Consider the following 18,699-nt stretch of genomic DNA (forward strand, 5'->3'; position numbering starts at 1 on the left):
TGAAAGCTGGACCATAAGAAAGGCTGAGCGCCAAAGAATTGAGGCCTTTGAACTATGGTGCTGGAGAAGACTCCTGCGAGTCCCTTGGACTGCAAGGCGATCAAACCGGTCAGTCCTAGAGGAGATCAATCCTGACTGCTCTTTAGAAGGCCAGATCCTGAAGCTAAAACTCAAATACTTTGGCCACCTAATGAGAAGGAAGGACTCACTGGAGAAGAGCCTAATGCTGGGAAAGATTGAGGGCAATAGAAGAAGGGGACGACAGAGAATGAGGTGGCTGGATGGAGTCACTGAAGCAGTAGGCGTGAGCTTAAATGGACTCCAGAAGATGGTAGAGGACAGGAAGGCCTGGAGGAATGTTGTCCATAGGGTCGCGATGGGTCGGACACGACTTCGCAGCTAACAACAACAACTAATAAGGAAAAGTATTGCTAAACAATTAATTCAGCAAAGTATATATTTCCCTGACTGAAGTCAGGCAGGCTTCATATTTTCTGAGTTTTCTTTTGGTAAAATATAAGAACATTTTAAATTCTAATCATGAAGACCTGTCTTTTATCTCTTCAAGTTACACATTTTCTAACATTACACTAAAAATACAGTATATTGTTCAGGTGTTTTATATTTTCTTCATTAATAGTGGATTGGTGGAACAAGTGTAAAATACAAGTAGGTTATAGTTAGAAGATCATTATTATTATGCTTTATGCTTTTCTGAGTGAGAGCAGGACAAATGGATGATGAAAGCCTACTCTTGGCCAAGTAGTTATTTAGATATTTATTTATTTATTTATTTTATTGGATTTGTATACCGCCCTATTCCCGTAGGACTCAGGGCGGTTTACAGGGCAGTTAAAACCATGAATACAAAAAATTAAAAACAAATAAAACAATTAAATTAAATTCATGCCACAAGAGTAAATCTAAAACCCAGTTAAATTAACAACCCCACAGTCTGGACCAAACAGATTGAAGAGCCAAGTTTTCAGGCCCCAGCGGAATAGAAGATATCGACTCCTGGTTATTGCCCCAAAGCCACAAAAAAACCTCTTACCTGTATAAATTCCAAAAATGCTCACCCTCTCCTGGTTATTGGCCAAAGTAAGGAAATTGGCTTTCCTGAATATATTCCCCCAAATACTCACCCTCTTCTGTTTATTGCCTCACAGATACTCGGGTGCCTTTGGTGTTCATGGCCTCTCTTGATCTCACCATCTTCTGCTGAGTGTTTGACTGTCAACAGGAAGTTTAGAATAAAAGAAATTCCTTTCATATCTATATTGTATTTTCAAGTTTTTAGATTTTTAGAAACAGATGAAAACTCTTCAAGGTCTTGGTTATGATCTTTAAGTCCTTACATGGCATGGGTCCGGGTTACCTCGGGGACCACCTGCTGCCGGCGTCAACTCCCCTCCGCCCTGTGCGTTCCCACAGAGAGGGCCTCCTCAGGGTGCCTCCAGTCAAGGAATGCCGACTGGCGGCCCCCAGGGGGAGAGCCTTCTCTGTGGGCGCTCCGGCATTATGGAACCAACTGCCGGTGGAGCTCCGGATGGCATCAGACCTCCGAACTTTCCGTCGTGGCCTGAAGACCCATTTATTTGAATTAGCTGGTCTGGCCTGACGGGGGATTTGGGTTTTAAATTGTTGTTTTAGAATTGTATTATTGTTTTTAACTGGGCATTGATTTAATCTTTTTTAACTTTTGTATTGTTATTTATATATGCCCTGTGAACCGCCCTGAGTCCCTAGGGAGAAGGGCGGTATACAAATTAAATAAAACTGAAACTGAAAACTGAAACTATTGCAAGTTATCCTTCTATAGCTTTATTGCACTTTGACTTTTGAGATTCAAATAATAATAATATTTTTAATTTATAATATAGTTAATATGTTATGGAATACTCTGTTTCAGTCTTCAGCTTCCTTGTGGCATCACTCTGAACACAGAGATATGTACCAGAAATTATTGGAAGACATTGCTGTGCTTCATCGTTTGGCTTCAAGACTGTCCAGTCGGGCTGAAATGGTTGGCGCTGTTCGTCAGGTAAAAACTTGAGGATGAACTATATATTCTCAGTCTGAATTGATTATTGATCAATCTATGACTGAACTCTAGCTGAAAAAGAGGCTGAAACCAAGATAACAGGCAAGGTCTTAAAACAATATCCAAAAGTCCGAACCCACTAAGCTGGATTTTTGGTCCATCTACACTGGTAGTCAGTCTCTCTCTCTCTCTCTCTCTCTCTCTCTCTCTCTCTCTCTCTCTCTCTCTCTCTCTCTCTCTCTCTCTCTCTCTCTCTCTCTCTCTCTCTCCCTCCCTCCCTCCCTCCCTCCCTCTCTCTCTCTCTCTCTCTCTCTCCTCTCTGTCTCTCTCCTCTCCTCTCCTCTCTCCTCTCTCTCTCTCTCTCTCTCTTTTCCATACCATCAGCAACCTCTATGGTTCCAAGCAGATGTTTGTTTGTTTTTTTCATCACATTCAAACACATTCTGGTCTTGTGAGAACAATAGATCTAACAATTTCTTCTAATCCAAAATAACTTTATTGCTTATAGCAAGTTCAGACTGAAGGCATTCATTCCATTTACTGATACAATGAAAAGGTAGCTGATGTCAGTTCATACAGAATAAATTGTTGAGATAAGATAAACTAATCAATAGATTGGAAGAAAAATATACATAATAACAAGATTAACAAATTTGTGGTTTGGTTGTCATAAACAGCTGTTGATCCTGAGGATCTTCTCTTCAGAACGGAGGACCTCAGAATACCCAGTACTTTAGGAGTTCTTTGGATCAGATTGCATCCAGGCAACCACCTTGAATAGTATGATAGCTTCTGCCCTTAATGGGTCATAGATTGAAAGACGGATACTGAGAACATTCATTTGAATATTAATAACAGAAAAGGAAAAATGACATTCTATACAATGGCATTCCCATAACAATATGGGCCAAATTGAAGACTTTTCTGCAATTGGCAGGGTCTACTTTTGAGTAAAATCATATAGCTAAAAACTGTTATATACTGCTGCTTCCTTGATATCAAAAATAGAGCTTTATGTGCATTGTTCTTATCTATTCCTTCAAGGAGAAACGTATGTCAAAGGCCACGGAGGTTATGATGCAGTATGTAGAGAATTTGAAAAGAACATATGAAAAGGATCATGCTGAGCTCATGGAGTATAAGAAACTTGCTAATCAAAATTCTAGCAGAAGCTATGGTTCACCAGGTAAAGCATCCTGAGACTTTAAAGACACATTTACATTGCTGTAAAACCTTTATTTGCTTTTCCACACAGTTACAGATAATACAGGGTTTCCCAAAACTCTTACTATAATTTTAAGGAAGCTTAAAATTGCCCTAAAACTTTAAGGACCTCTTGTCTATATAAAATACCGATGAATTGAATATTTATTTATTAAATAAAATTGTGCATCTTGAGTTAGGCTTAGCAGGAGGCAGCCCATAAAAACTAAGTACAAACAGGCTTGGTTAGTACATGCTTTACTAAAGAATTCCAGAGCTCAGAACTAAAATGAGAAGTGAAAAACATCCTGGAAAGTAGGCAGTGGCAAAGCTGTTATCAAATTGTCGCCCTGGCTATGAAGTCACCTGGAATCAAACTCAACTTAAATAATACTGTACTTTTTTAAAAAAAAATGATTTTAAAAAATACTGTGAGATTGTAACTTGTTCAGCCAAAATGATGATACATAATGATCATTACAACAATATTTTATCATGGTTTATAACAATGTTTAATGTTGCTTGATATGAATTTCAATATAAAATAATCTGTGTTTGTGTTTTCTAGTATCATTTTTTTTTCATTTGATTTTGTTTTCATACTTTGCAACAGATGACGGTGTGCCTCGTACATCAAGATCCATGTCTCTTTCTATTGGAAAGGTATTTTTCCAAATTTTAATAAACTGTTCAATACACTATTTAAAAAATGTCAACTATACTTGTGCTCTTCTGTAAGTCTCCTTGTCCAGTGAGATGAATCAGGCAACTACTTAAGAGAAGGCACTCATTACTCATGGTATCCTAGATAGGATATTTCATCCCAAGGGTTTACAACACACCCAAGCCAGCTTGTGATCTTTTTTCCAGCTTAGCTGCAATGAAGAAGGAAAGTTCCACGAAGCCCGATTTTTATCTGAAAATGCAGGAGATCTGCAAAATGTGGCAAAACAGCTTCCCCTTTGAGAGAATTGTTGTCTTATCTTTCCTCCCATTTTTGGAATATTAGCCTGAAGGCGTAATAATTTTATTCTCCCCCTCACTAGCCCACATAAAGTGATTGAAGTAAAACTGCTGATACACTGGCACTTTCCCCTGTGTCTTAGGCAGGGGATGAGCCACGTGCAAAGCACCAGGCTGCTTGGATTTTTGGTTTGGCTTGCTGGGTTGTTTTTTTCTTTTGTGGAAAATTGTGTTGGCTGGCTACATGAGACTTGTACTATTGCAACAGTGTGAGGAGGGACTATGATTGAAAAACGGAAATAGTGATAGTTAAGTGTTTCGAAGAAAACATAAATTTAATATAATATATAATTTGGCCCTTAGGAGACAGCAGAACTGAGGCAAGAAATAGGGAATCAGCTCCACTAGAGACAGTTAAGTTTGCTTCTAAATAAACATGTATAAAATTATCCTGCACTTTACACTCTGTGAGATTCTTTTATAGAAGTGTTATGGAGTCATAGAAACTATTACCATTGTTTGAAAGTTACAATAAAATTACTTTGTGAATTTTATAGAATTGTATAGCAACTGTGTCCTGAAGTCTCACGGTTCCATCTGTTTTGCTCTGATCTGTTAGTTGTATTTCCCTTGAAACTATCATAAATGTCTAAACTAAAATATAACATGCTTTTTTATTTTAGATGCCTCGAAGGAGAGTCAGTGTTGCTGTTGTTTCAAAGTTTGAGCTCCCAGGCCAGTCACCTAGTCCGTCACCCATACTTTTGGTGTCATCTTCCTTGGTAAAATTTAAACTTGGAAAATTGTATATAAAGAATAAAACTTTTTAAAGAATAAAACTTTGATTACAATTAATGAAAATGCCATATATTCTAAATCTGGCACATTCAAATACATATAAATATAAATTAATGATTACATTTACACTCCAAATAAGCCATTAGTATGCAGTTGGGAGTGAAAAAGTATCTTGAAATATTTATCAGTCTTCCAGATCATAGTGAAATCATTGTCCATTGGATAAATTAATTATTTGGAAAACACAGATTATATTTTTAATGTGATTAGGGTATTCTCATATACTAAATGCAATTTATGCTCTTGATATTTGTAATAGCATTGAATGAATATCTTTATTTATAGCCTGAATCATCAAATGAAAGAAGCAATTTGACATCAACTCCAGTCTTACCTGCAGTTATAGAGAAGTGAGTACATGAATATTTATTTCATTAAGAGTGATAGAGTAGGCAAACTGGCATTAAAATGTCTTCTTTTTAAAAAAAAAACACAAGGAAGGCAATATAATACAGCTCGGTAATATATATAGTAATACATATTGTAATATAGTAAAGAGTAATAAAGCAAGGGGTCAACTGTATTACTGTTCTTAAATATACATTTTGAAGAACAAATTTAATTTAATTTAATTTAATTTAATTTAATTTAATTTACATACCGCCCTTTCCTGAAGGACTCAGGGCGGTTTACAGGGTATAATTTTTAAAACATTAATACAAAAATTAAGACCAATTTTAAAAAGATTAAACTAAGTCCCTGCAACATGTAAAACCCCAGTTAAAGAACAAATATAATTATCTTTTTGGTGGAGGATTTGTTTTTGCACTAGGATTCTAGGAAAAGAATATGGTTGGGCTTACATACCTGTTTCTTTGTCTGAATATTGAGAAATGACCAACTTTGCAAAAATAAATAAATAAAAGGGTATATAAGACTGCATCCTTAAAAATGGTTAAAGTAATGTCATATGCATCAAAACCTTGTGTTTTAAAGAGAAATTGAGTTCATTGGGAAATAACCATTCAATAAATTTATATAAGATTATAGCTTCAAGCTGTGATGAGACCCATGGTCTCATGGTATTCTGCACCTAGCTCAAGTCAGCACTGATTGTATCTGTTTCTTACTTGCTATGTCCTGCACATAGAATTAAAATGGCTCATTTAATTCAATCACATCATATTTTGCTCAGAGCAGAAATCCAACTTTAAAAATCTCCAGAGATGGCTATCCAGCTTCTGATTGATTGTTAGAGTTTAATAGATCACATCTACAGGTAGTCATCATTTAGATTCCCTATTAACTAGCAACAGTAGTAGAAATACAGACTAGTTAATTAAATCCTAGCTAGATTCAGATGCCACATCTGGTCTTTCCCATCAATTCCTTTAACCATATTTTTACAAAGCAGTCTACATTGGCTGCTCATTTTTTAGTGCTAACTAGGCTTTGTATTACACAAACTGACTATCTTCTGTGCAAAAATACACATAGGGGCAAATCTGACATAAAAAAATAATATCCTTGAGGCTAAGGATCTTTTCATCTTAGTATCTGATATATGTGTGTGTGTGCGTTTGTGTGTAGCTGCTAAGCTAGATTGACTATGACCACTTACTTAAAGGTGGGACCTTTAAATAAAAAAAACTACATCACTGATAGTGTTAGCAATATAGCATTAAGTCTCATTTGCAATCATTCCAAGATATTATGAATGATACCGTAGTTTACTGTATTCCTGAATAAAGATGCTTAAATATTTTTATTTCCTTCATTTCCAAAACATAGCCACGCCAAGAGTGTCATGTTTTGTCAAAAGAATACTGTTAGGAATACAGGATGTTCTGTGTTTTGGAACAGTGCATGAACGCATTTCCTAGAAAGCCTGTATTATATTGGCAGCTATTTTCCCTGGACAAAGAATTTGTCATCTTCAGGAAATACAGCACATTTGAAAAAAGTATTCTGCTGACGTTTTGGAATAATGACTACTGATTTGTAAACTAGTACAATATACAATATAAGTACAATGCTTAAAAGGATCCTATTAATGTGCTTTGTGTCTATTATAATTCTTTAGCTCCATGACAAGTTTTCCCCCCCCAAATAAATAAATGAACTACAAGCACTGATGGTGTGTGTGTTTGTGTGTGTGTAAGTGTTTATACATTTGCCCTTGGGTCACTTGTTTTTATTTTTTTCCCCTACTTTTAAATATAAGCCACCCATATTTGGGGAACCTATAAATTGTATCAATAAATAAGAAAAAAACAGTTGGGCCTTGGCAAAGCCTACGAGTTACTTATGAGTAGTATTTTTTTTCAGCAAACAAAGCAATATTATAGTCAATAATGTTCTATGGGGATGATTCTTTGTGTAGCTGCTTACCAAAGACTCCTAAGAAATTCCTTCATGTTAATGGAGTGGCCCATTAATGAACTGTAAGTGCTTGTATACTGGGCCTTGTGTGAAGAGACTCTAGCATTCACAAATTATGGTGGAACTAACTAAAAATGTGCAAATTAAGGCAAAACGTCACATTCTTGGTGGGAGCTTCCAAGGACATAAATAGGTCCAAAAATAAGGATGGCAAGAAGTGATTTAAATCTGAACAAACTACAAGCAACCATCTATCAAAGAAAGATGATTAGAAAGGGCAAATTGGAGGATTTTAAGGAAACAATAAGGGGGTATGAAGGCTCAGTGGTTAAAGACTCTGAGACCCAAACTGGGCAACAGGGTGAGCTCCCAGTCTTGCCCCAGCTCCTGCCCACCTAGCAGTTCGAAAGCATGCAAATGCAAGTAGATAAATAGGTACCACTATGGTGGGAAGGTAACAGTGTTCCATGTGCCTCAGCGTATAGTCATACACTGAGTCATACCCTCATGACCACGGAATGCCTTTACACAATGCTGGCTCCCTTAGCTAAGAAATGGAGATAAGCACCACCCTCTAGAGTCGGAGGGAAAACCTTTACCTTTATCTTTAAGGAAACAATAAGAACTCAGGTTTGGGTCAATTGGGTATGAAATACTGTAGCTCAAATGTATTTGTACAGATACTAGGATTATTTGTCAGACCTCTGTGTGATTTGAAGTTTAATAGACTGATTTACAACTTGTATTCTGTTAAAAAAATCTCTATTCTAAGAGTCCTGACAATTCACCACTCTTCCCTGCAGTAGAACAGGAATGGGTGACCAAGCTTTATTTGGCATATCAAGAGTAGTTTATTCCAAAAAGGGATGAAGGGCCGGGGGGGTGGGGAAATGAATGGGGCTCAGTGGCCATCTTCTGCAATCCGCAGTCCTCATATCATACTATATGCATTCCTGCAATGGTGTGACTCACCTGTCTTCAGGCAATGAAAGAGACAGAGGATAGCAACAAGACATTTTAAAATTCTCTGTTTGCTTTATGGTGGCAGAATGTCCTAAAGAAACCCAGTCCTTCTTTCCCTTTTCTTCAAGCAACAATCAGCTTGGTATACAGTAATTTGGGCTGTGTTTCGTGTGAGGCATGTCAACAGTGTTAGTTATTATTTGACTTGCCTCAAATGAAACACACCCCAAATTACTGTATACTGTACCAAAGGGGTTCAGCTATTTTTGTATGTAGATACAAAATACCACAGGCCAGGTGAAATGAGTAATATAAAATGTGTACCTTCTCAGCTGGTTGGCATCTGATGGAGGAGGAGGAGGAACTGAGAGAGGATTAAAGAGGGAATTTGTTGCCTAAATCAGGGCTTTTCAACCAGTGGTACGGGTACCACCTGTGGTACATCGGCACCTGGCAGGTGGTACGTGATCATCCTAGAAAAGTGGTAGCAGGGGAGCGGAATGAGCTGAACCAGTGGCAGCACTGCACAAGCCTGAGTGAGAGATGGCTGGAGCTGCAGGGCTGTCAGGGCTCAGCGGAAGTGCCAGGATCAGCACCAGGCTCCAGCCCAGAAGAAGCATCGATCAGCTGGAATATTGCAGCATCTCCAGAGTCTTGTGATTTACATTCAGATGCTTGGCAATTGCTAAGCACATTGATTTGTGCTTCTTAGATTGTAAGCCATCCTGAGTCTTTGGAGAAGAGTGGGATATAAATGGGATTTTAAAAAAACAAAACTGTTTCATATTTATGACAGTCACAGTATCCCAGGTTCATGTGAAGTGACCAAAACCTGCTGCAACCACCCAGCAGAGGGGGGGGAAATAAAAACCAAACAACCCCCCACCCCACCCCCACTGCCAATCGAGTTTTTGACACCTTGCTAGGCAACTGGTGCTACTCGGATGTTGCCATATCCTAAAAGTCGTACAATGGGTGAAAAGGTTGAAAAGCCCTTTTAAAACTCCTAAATGTAAACAGCAGATTTTCCCAGGAAAAGCAGTATGACTTTTGTAGTGTTTTCCAGGAATTTTTGCTTTCTCGTAGATGCTTCAAGGACATAGGGGGCCCATGAAGCTGTGCTATGATATATTTGGTACAATCGTAAATAAATCAGACAAGATGAAAAACAGCTAGATTGTATTCCTGTGGGCTTTTAAGAAAAGTATTTTAAAATAAGAACTGCATGAGTTACTTGTCCTGGGAGAAAAGCATAAATTATACATCATTTTAGGACAATTTGGACAATTTGCAGAAACAGGTTAAACTGAATTCTCCCCACCCATCCAGTTGCAGTCGTAATCTATATGGGGGCATCTTCTCTAATTTTGCTTGAAGAGTACAAAGCATATAACATTTGCCGAACCATGTTGTCTCTAATCAAAACTGTAAAATACATCATTTTCTCCAATTTTGATTGGTTTAGGTGGTGTGTTTGTAATGTTCTGGGAATAACTTAAGAATCTGGCCTTTCCTAACCTTTATCACAGCTGAATGGCAGCAAGTAACTATAAGTAAGAAGGAAGGAAGGAAGGAAGGAAGGAAGGAAGGAAGGAAGGAAGGAAGGAAGGAAGGAAGGAAGGAAAATATCTCACTCTCTTAATATGCAACCTAAATAATGATGCATCACTTTCCTTTCAAATCTCTTAGTGAAAAACCAAACAGTGACCCAGATTGTGAACATCCTCCTTCAGCCTCAACAGAAAGTGGCTCGGAAGAGATCAGCCCAGAGGCCAAAGCCAAAATAGAAGAGGAAGCTTATAACAAAGGGTGAGAACTACCATCAATGGTGGACTTGTCCAAAGGTTAAGCGTTACTGGACCAATATAAAAAATTGGTTATTTCAAATAACAGGATATGATCTTCAATTGGACCCAGCTATTTTCCTCTTGGGGATGAAGCCACAAGAAGTACCAAAAAATGTTTGGTATCTAGTAATACATATTACAACAGCGGCGCGTATAACCTATGCGCAATATTGGAAGATGATGGAAATCCCAACGGACTATCAAGTAATAGAGAAAGTATTACTATGCGCAGAGTCAGATCGTATGACATATATTCTCAAAGGGAAAAGTGAATCACTTTTCAATAAAAGTTGGGACTCCTGGTATTCATGGTTACAAAATAGATGATTTAATCTCAACGGGGGAAATACTAGATGATTGTCTATTTTTTATTTGAGGTATAGAATCTGGAGATATATACAATTATAGATTTTTAATATTTGGTAATTAAAGGTTACTTAGCCTGGGATGTACGAGAAAAAGAAATTAGGGGTAGTATTACACTCCCCGGTCCTGTCTAATGTTGTTGTTCTTGTCTTTTTTGGTGTCTAGGATGTCTTGGGTTTTTCTATTTGATGCACCTTTTAGTACTCTGTAATAATGTTCTTGTTTTTTTATTTAAAATTTGTTTAATAAAAATATATATACAGAAAAAAAATACATTTGTGCTAAGTACAAAAAAAATAGTGCTCAGATAAATACATGACCTGTATATAATTCCCAATCTGTTTAATATAATGGATTATTGGCTGAATTGCCTTGACTATAAACTTAACATTTCTGTTAACAATGAACAGTATATGTTATGCCTAGGAGGAAATAGTACAAACTGCAATTCAGGTCCCAGTGGACTGGTTTGTCAAATAGAAATTTTAAATATGTAAGCCTAAATGGGGCATACAATTGACAATCAAATAAAACATGAGCAATATCTTCAATGGCTGCAACACTGCATGTACATGTCTTCTCAAGTTGGCAAATGATGGAAGAACTCATATTTGGCCATGTAATCCAACAGTTCAGATCTTATTCTAGTATAGGTGCTTCTGAGGAATTGTGTCAAACTCATTACAAGTATTTTTTGGTTTGGAAAATGGTTTTGTTCTTAGCCAACCAATTTAAAGATTTATTATTAGCATTATTTTTTGTCAACAACACCACTATTTGGGCACTGATATCTAAGATTGTCTGTTTCAAAATTTTATTTGCTGAAGTCAGTTGAGAATAAATATCGAGTGCAAAAACCTACGGTGTGTTTTAAAATAAATTTGGTAAATTCATTTACATAGGAAGCCACAGTTATTTGTTCAGCTGCTAAACATATTTGGGTAACCTATCAGGGTCCTTTGAATGGATCCTCTGCTAATAGTTTTATTGATGAGTGGCTGTTTATAGAGTGGAGACCTACTGCTGCTCTGACCATGGAGGCTGACGTGTTCTTATGAGTTCTTAATATGCTTCTTAAGAAACAGATTATTTACCGGTATTTATTTTATTTTATTTTAATTGGATTTGTATACCGCCCTTTCCCGAAGGACTCAGGGCGGTTAACAGGGTAATTAAAACAAGAAATACAAAAATTAAAAACAATTAAAAATTAATTCACGGGAGGTAGCTTTTGTAAGGTCCCACAGTTCCATGCCATAAGTCAATATTTGGGACTATTTGTGTCCTAAATATTTTCAACATGGGGGTAAAGTTATCTAGGTAATTGTAATTAAGTAATTTATACAATTATTTCAGTGCTTGTCTCTGCCCTCATAAAATTTCTTTTGAAATTATTTGCCCACAATCCTGTGTTGGTAAAGATCATTCCTAAATAAGTGAAAGAATAAAAATACTTATTCCTAAATAAGTGAAAGAATTAAAATATTCTCTCCACCCAACTGCCAGTTATATTTCAGACTTTTTTCCTTTTGCTAAATACCATCACTTTAGATTTGAGTTTATTGATGTGTATGCATAATTAAGAATGTAGTAAGTATTGCTGTCAGCCAGAAGTCAACATAATAAAAGAATATTAATGAATATTAATAAATTTATCATGGATCTTTGGGGTATGAGTGTCTGATACCACTGATATACTGGAATCCTGGAAGATCATTGACATAGAGATTAAAAACCATTAGAATATATCCCTGTCTAATACCTTTCAGGGCATGTATGCTCTGAGCTAGGGGTTCATTTAATTCCGCATGAACTTTCAAGTGGGTTTTTCAATGGAGGATCTTAACTAAGACCAAGAGTCTGGGTTCCATACTTAAAGTGGCTGCAAACCAAATGATGATGAGGGGAAGGTGACTTTGAGGTGTGTCTAGTTTCATGTATTCAGGAAACAAATTTCAGAGCCTACTTTTTCATGCTAGTGCTATATATCAGAGGTCCCCAACCTTTTGAGCACCAGGGACCGGTTCCATGGAGAGAGTTTTTCTGCAGACCAGAGGCAACATGGTTTCATGTACTGGCTGCATCCTGTGGATGGGGCTTTGCTTGTTTGCATGGCCCAGTTTCAGGCATGGCATGGTCCAGGGGGCTGGGGACCCCTGCTATATATTATTCATATAATTGAGAAAAATTCTAATTTAGGTAGGTGCAATATTTATTTATTTATTTATTTATTTATTTATTTATTGAATTTGTATACCGCCCTATTCCCGTAGGACTCAGGGCGGTTTACAGGGCAGTTAAAACCATAAAATACAAAAATTAAAATCAATTAAAACAATTAATTAAATTCAAGCCCCAAGTAAATCTAAAACCCAATTAAAATTAAAAACCCCTCAGTCTAGGCCAAACAGCTCGAAGAGCCAAGTTTTCAGGTCCTGGCAAAATGAGCGAAGGTCGGGGGCAGTCCTAAGTTCCGTAGGTAGTTGGTTTCATAGGGCAGGCGCACCCACAGAGAACGCCCTTCCCCTGGGAATAACCTGTTGGCATTCATTAACCGGCAGTACCCTGAGAAGGCCCTCCCTGTGGGAGCGCACAGGACAATGGGAAGATGATGCCGGCAGCAGGTGTTCCCTTAGATAGTCCGGACCCAAGCCATTTAGGGCTTTATAGGTCATTACCAGCACCTTGAATCTCACCCAGAGGGCAACCGGAAGCCAATGCAGCTCACAGAGAAGAGGTGTTACACGGGAGTATCGGGAAGCTCCCGTCACAACTCGCGCAGCTGCATTCTGCACCAGTTGAAGCCTCTGAGTGGTCCTCAAGGGCAGCCCCATGTAGAGGGCATTGCAGTAGTCTAACCGGGAGGTCACGAGCGCATGAGTGACTGTGCGTAGGGCATCTCGGTCCAGATAGGGCTGCAACTGGTTCACCAGGTGAACCTGGGCAAAAGCCCCCCTGGTCACGGCTCCTATATGATCTTCAAAACTGAGCCATGAATCCAGGAGGACACCCAAGTTGCGAGCCCTATCAACGGGGGGTAACACCTCACCCCCTATTGTTAATGATGGAAAAAGCTGGTCAGTCCGAGATGCTGGTATGAACAGCCACTCACTCTTGGCAGGATTGAGACGAAGCCTGTTTCTCCCCATCCAAACCCGAACCGCCTCCAGGCAACAGGACATCACGGCGAGGGCATCACTGGGTTGGTTCGGGGTGGAAAGAAAAAGTTGGGTATCATCAGTGTACTGGTGATACCCCACCCCGAAACCACGAATGAGCTCACCCAGTGGCTTTATGTAGATGTTGAACAGGAGGGGAGAGAGGACCGACCCCTGAGGGATTCCACAAACGAGAGATCTCGGGGCGGACCTCTGCCCTCTCGTCAACACCGACTGCGAGCGGCCCAGGAGATAGGAGGAGAACCACTGTAAAACAGTGCCCCCCACTCCCAACCCCCTGAGACGCCACAATAGGATACCATGGTCGATGGTATCAAAAGCCGCTGAGAGGTCTAATAGGACTAGGACAGAGGAACAATCCCTGTCCCGAGCCCGCCAGAGATCATTCACCAGCGCGACCAATTCCGTCTCCGTGCTATACCCGGGCCTGAAACCCGATTGGTACGGGTCAAGATAATCAGTTTCCTCCAGGAACAGAGGGAGATGATGCGCTATCACACTCTCAACAACCTTCGCCAAAAAGCGAAGGTTGGAGACAGGACGATTTTAAAACTTTTCTTCAATCCCAGACCTGAAATCAGATTAGATTTTAGAAAACCCCAACAATATTCTGGCTGCAGGCATGATAAAAATGAACTGAAGCCTTACTGCTGGTTTTGTCCTGAAGTTGTACAGTTCCTTATTCTGATCCATGAATCCCTACATCAGGAATGAATAAATTTGTTGTTGTTGTTCAGTGGCTAAGTCCAACTCTTTGTGACCCCCATGGGTCAATTAATAAATATGGCAGGGGAAACAGTTCTCTAGATTTCCATATACCAAGAATTTCAATGTTCTGGAAGTCATCATGAATGCAATTTATGGACTGGCAGTCCTAAAAGAGAAATGACACATAATATAATTGAGAAATTGCTTCTGCTACTCCCTAATCTTCTTTTTTCTTTAAGTAAATACAAATCTGAGTTTGCCAATGGATTTGGTAGCACAAAAGAATAGAGCTGAACTGCATTGTGGTTTCCCAAGCTGTGTTCAAATTCATCTCACTAGTAATATACTAGCTATTGCTATATAATTTTTATAAAAATAGAGGTCTAAAATGTTCATCAAAATGTTTCCTAGACTCTGAAAATTTCCAAATTGTCTCCTTTTAGGAATGCTCTGTACTGCCCCTCCCCAATCAGTCAACCACTGATTTCAGCTCTAATCTTACCATCCATCTATACTTTTACAGATATCAAGAAGGCCTAAAGAAAAACAAGGAAAGTGAAGAGCTGAAAGAAGACAGTGAAGAGAAAATTCATGAAAAACTCAAGGATTTTTTGCCCATGGAAAATGATAAGATTAGCAAGCCACAGAGGTAAGGACATTATTTATTCATAATGTAAAAGGAGACTATTGTTTTTTCTGAATTAATGGCTATTTCTATGTGAAATGGCCAACAATTGAATAGATCGGGATCACGATCAAAGAAGTTTGTTTTCAATGATCTCTCTTTTAAAATACAAAATTAAAACAAAACATGCCAACCTTTTTTCATTTATAAAACAGGAGAATTGGTGTAAAGGTTGCAGAATCTTATACAGAAATAATTCTGTGACAAAAAAGACAGGCTAATTCCTTTTGCAGACCATTCATCTGTTGTTGTTTTTTCAATCCCAAGATGCTTAGAAAAAGATTTGCTAGAGGGAGCATTCCTGAAGGAGAAATTCATGATTCTAGGTGAAATAATTTAAAAATTCTGAGAAAGCTTTCAGTTATATAATTATTGTGAGAAGGGGAGTATGTTTATGAACTTAATCCCTGTGTTGTCATAATTCTTTTACATGATTTTAGATTGACATTCCATTTGTTCAGTATAAATCAGAGAATAAATGTTATAAAGCCATAGAGAAAGAAGGCTATTCCACATTTAAGATGTAATGCCTTTGAACCTACCGTAACTTATTTTATTTATGTTACGTAGGTGAAAAACAAGGGGAACAGGTCATTTTGGCTTTTGTAATCTTGCCTTTTCATTACAAATTAATTTAGAATTAAAAGACCTTGAAAATTATATGTGAATGCAATAGTGAATAAACCAGAATTGTACTTCTAGCTTTCTTATTGTACATTTTTGCCAGTATAATTGTGAAGAGAAACTAAATTTAATGAAAACATTGGGTTATTTTATAGAACATAGGGTGGTTCTCTTCTAGTTTTAACCTAGGGTGTGTCTTGTTTTTCTGAGGTGCTCCAGGAGATGAAGCACAATAAGGAAGGTGTAGACTGCCATTAGGGAAAGACAAAAAACAGAATCAACCAAACATAAGCAAGAACTCATGTTAAGGCTTACATCATGGCGATAACATGCAATAAAGCAAAACTATTAGTCTACACTTATTGCATCTACCAGTACTCAATCAGTAGGCCTACTGAAGGTGACCCAGTCTCTGCTGGGGAGGGATAAGTCACAGAACCACTGCAGAACTACTGTGAGGAATATTCTCACTTTCTAGCAGCTGAAGTTACCCAGATCCACTCAGAGTTGGGGGATGGTTTCCTCAGCCTCGAAAGTTGCTGTCATCTACCCTCTCCTTAAGAGGCCATTGCTGGACCCAACCATCCTGATTAATTTCCATCAAATCTCCAACCTCCCTTTTCTGTGATGGAGGGGATGGTCAGGCTTCAGTTCCAGAGGACCCTGGAAGAAATAGATTGTCTACTTTGTCAAGTTTTAGGTCAGGGTTTAGTATGGGGACAACATTGGTCACACTTTTTGATAGCCTGTGGTGGAGTCAGGATGAGGGTGGTACATTCATCCTAATGTTCCTTGATGTTTTTGTGGCTTCCACAACAATTCATCTTGGCGTCCTTTTGCACCAGAAGTGAGAGTCATCATTTTGTGGTGGTTCTTCTTTGTCTGTGTTTGGATTTGGTCAGTGTGAGAGTGCCCTACACTGGCCACCATAGGGCTTAGCTTCTTGATGGAAGCTTTTCCATCCAATTGGTGAACTCAAGCAGATTAGGCAAATTTCAGGTTCAAATTACATCATCTTGTGAGGTACAAGAATTATGACTTCTTGGTGGCAGTGCCTGCTCTCTTCAATAATATCACCTCAGTGATACTTTTTGATCCCGCTTTCTGAAAATTGTTCTCCCAGGCCTTGGGAATCGGATGGTTGTAGGTATCTGTAATTTTTGTGATATTGTGTTAGTTGGCTGTTGATTTTTATATGTGTCTTTGTGAGATGGGGAGTTATATAAATTAGCTGAATAAAATAAAATGAATGTTGGATTTGGTTCTCCTGGTTGAGCAGGGGGCTGGACAAGAAGATCCCCAAAGACCTTTCAAACATTCTGTTACTCTGTTTTTTTTAAAAAAAAATTATAAAGTGACTCACAGCCATTGAGAACTTGGATGGCTTTGAAAATGTACTAATAACTTTTGACTGTAGCACTGCTGCTGTATTTGCTGTTTATGTTGCTACTTCTTTCTTCTTTCTAATGCCTTTAATATAAAATTTAAAGAGAGACTTGCATATTATATAAATCCTTAGATTTGAGCAAACAAGAAAATCCAAATGGATAAAGAAGAATAACTTCTGCCATAATGGGGGCCACCCTAGCTGTTATATTCAGCACAGGACTCAATAAATCAAGTATTAAGTCGGAGCCTTAAAGGAGATGGTAGCATTGTAGGTAGTAGAAACCTATGATTCAGAATGCTTCCAAAAAACTCATTTTATTGTTTTTATTTACTCCTCCCCCCCCTCATTTTACAGCAAACTTGAAGTTGTTATCCATTATGTTCAGATACTGTATCCCAAACTGCATAAACACTGGAATGTGCTCTGGATTGTAGCAGCCATTATTACAGTTTTTGCTGTAGTGCTGGGGACCTCCAGTTTATACAATTACTTCTTCTCCTATACGGAGGGATCAGATGGAGCCCAAGTGAAACCTGCCTGTTCTGCTGCCCATCGGTATTCTTGGGGAAATTCAGGACTGCAACATGACCAGTAACAAAATCACGCCTGGGGGAAAAAAAACCATTAAAGACACCAGGAATAAGCTTTTTCGAAACTTGAGATGAACAATGCAGAGCACTGTCACTCCTGTGATGGTTATATGTTATCAACAAACCACTGCTTCGTTTCTTTTATGTCATCAGTTTTGTGAATGCATTGTGGTTTTTAATTAACCAGCCACCCCAGCCAATAAATCTGTTTTCTCTGTTATGGTAATTGTTATTTGATTGATATGTCTGAATATTAGAAGAATTGTATGGAAAAGACAAAGATAGCAGTCGATCAAAAACTGGGATAGAGAAGTTCATCAGTGGAATGTAAAGTCCAGTCCTTCTACAAAATGTCACAACAGACTTCCTGTTACATAAATGCTAGCATTAATTCTTCCTATAAATTTCAGTTTGGCTGCTGTTCACGAACATCTTAGAGGTCTGCATTTGATTTCACAATCACAGGGATGAGCTAATGGTAAAACTGCAAAACACCGAAATGTTTTGTTATAAGCAGATTCTATACTTACGAGACAAGTTCCTTGCTACCCAGACCACAAAAATAGGTGAAATGCAGGCTATGAGCATTTTTTTTTGTTAATTATCTTTTTTTAAGGTGAAACTTTACAAGAACTACATCCATAAAGTTCTACCATGTTCCAGTAAGATACAATAGTATTGCAGTATTACTTAGGTTCACAGATCATACTAAACCATGTTTATCTTATTATATTTTATTGAATAAACCAGTGGTTCACAACCTGTTCTTCAAGATGTATTCCCTTTAAGTACCTTTTGTAGCCGCAGACCACGGCCATGGACCTCCAAGACTTAACTCAAGATTTAAATCATAACATTTCTTCAAGCCTTCTCAGATCCCCTATGATTACATCATGGCTCTCCAGGGGTCTGGAGACTATAGATTGAGAACCACTGGAATAAACCATAGTCAGTTGA

The 18,699-nt window shown here is 38.2% G+C and overlaps 1 protein-coding gene across 1 annotated transcript in view; it reads left to right on the plus strand.

Annotated features, from left to right (window-relative positions):
- Positions 1-18,386, plus strand: part of IRAG1 (inositol 1,4,5-triphosphate receptor associated 1) — a gene marked incomplete at its 5' end in the record, with an annotated part of 44,221 nt that extends 25,835 nt beyond the window's left edge. The window contains 8 exons of the mRNA XM_083348672.1: positions 1,913-2,044; positions 3,089-3,230; positions 3,861-3,910; positions 4,894-4,992; positions 5,354-5,418; positions 10,043-10,162; positions 14,977-15,102; positions 17,507-18,386. Of these exons, the coding sequence (XP_083204798.1) occupies positions 1,913-2,044; positions 3,089-3,230; positions 3,861-3,910; positions 4,894-4,992; positions 5,354-5,418; positions 10,043-10,162; positions 14,977-15,102; positions 17,507-17,747 (975 nt within the window). The 3' untranslated portion in view covers positions 17,748-18,386. The remainder of the gene's footprint in view (positions 1-1,912; positions 2,045-3,088; positions 3,231-3,860; positions 3,911-4,893; positions 4,993-5,353; positions 5,419-10,042; positions 10,163-14,976; positions 15,103-17,506) is intronic.
- Positions 18,387-18,699: the final 313 nt, after the last annotated feature.

Source organism: Vipera ursinii, assembly GCF_947247035.1.
Source record: "Vipera ursinii genome assembly, chromosome: 1".
NCBI classification, from domain to species: Eukaryota; Metazoa; Chordata; class Lepidosauria; order Squamata; family Viperidae; genus Vipera; species Vipera ursinii.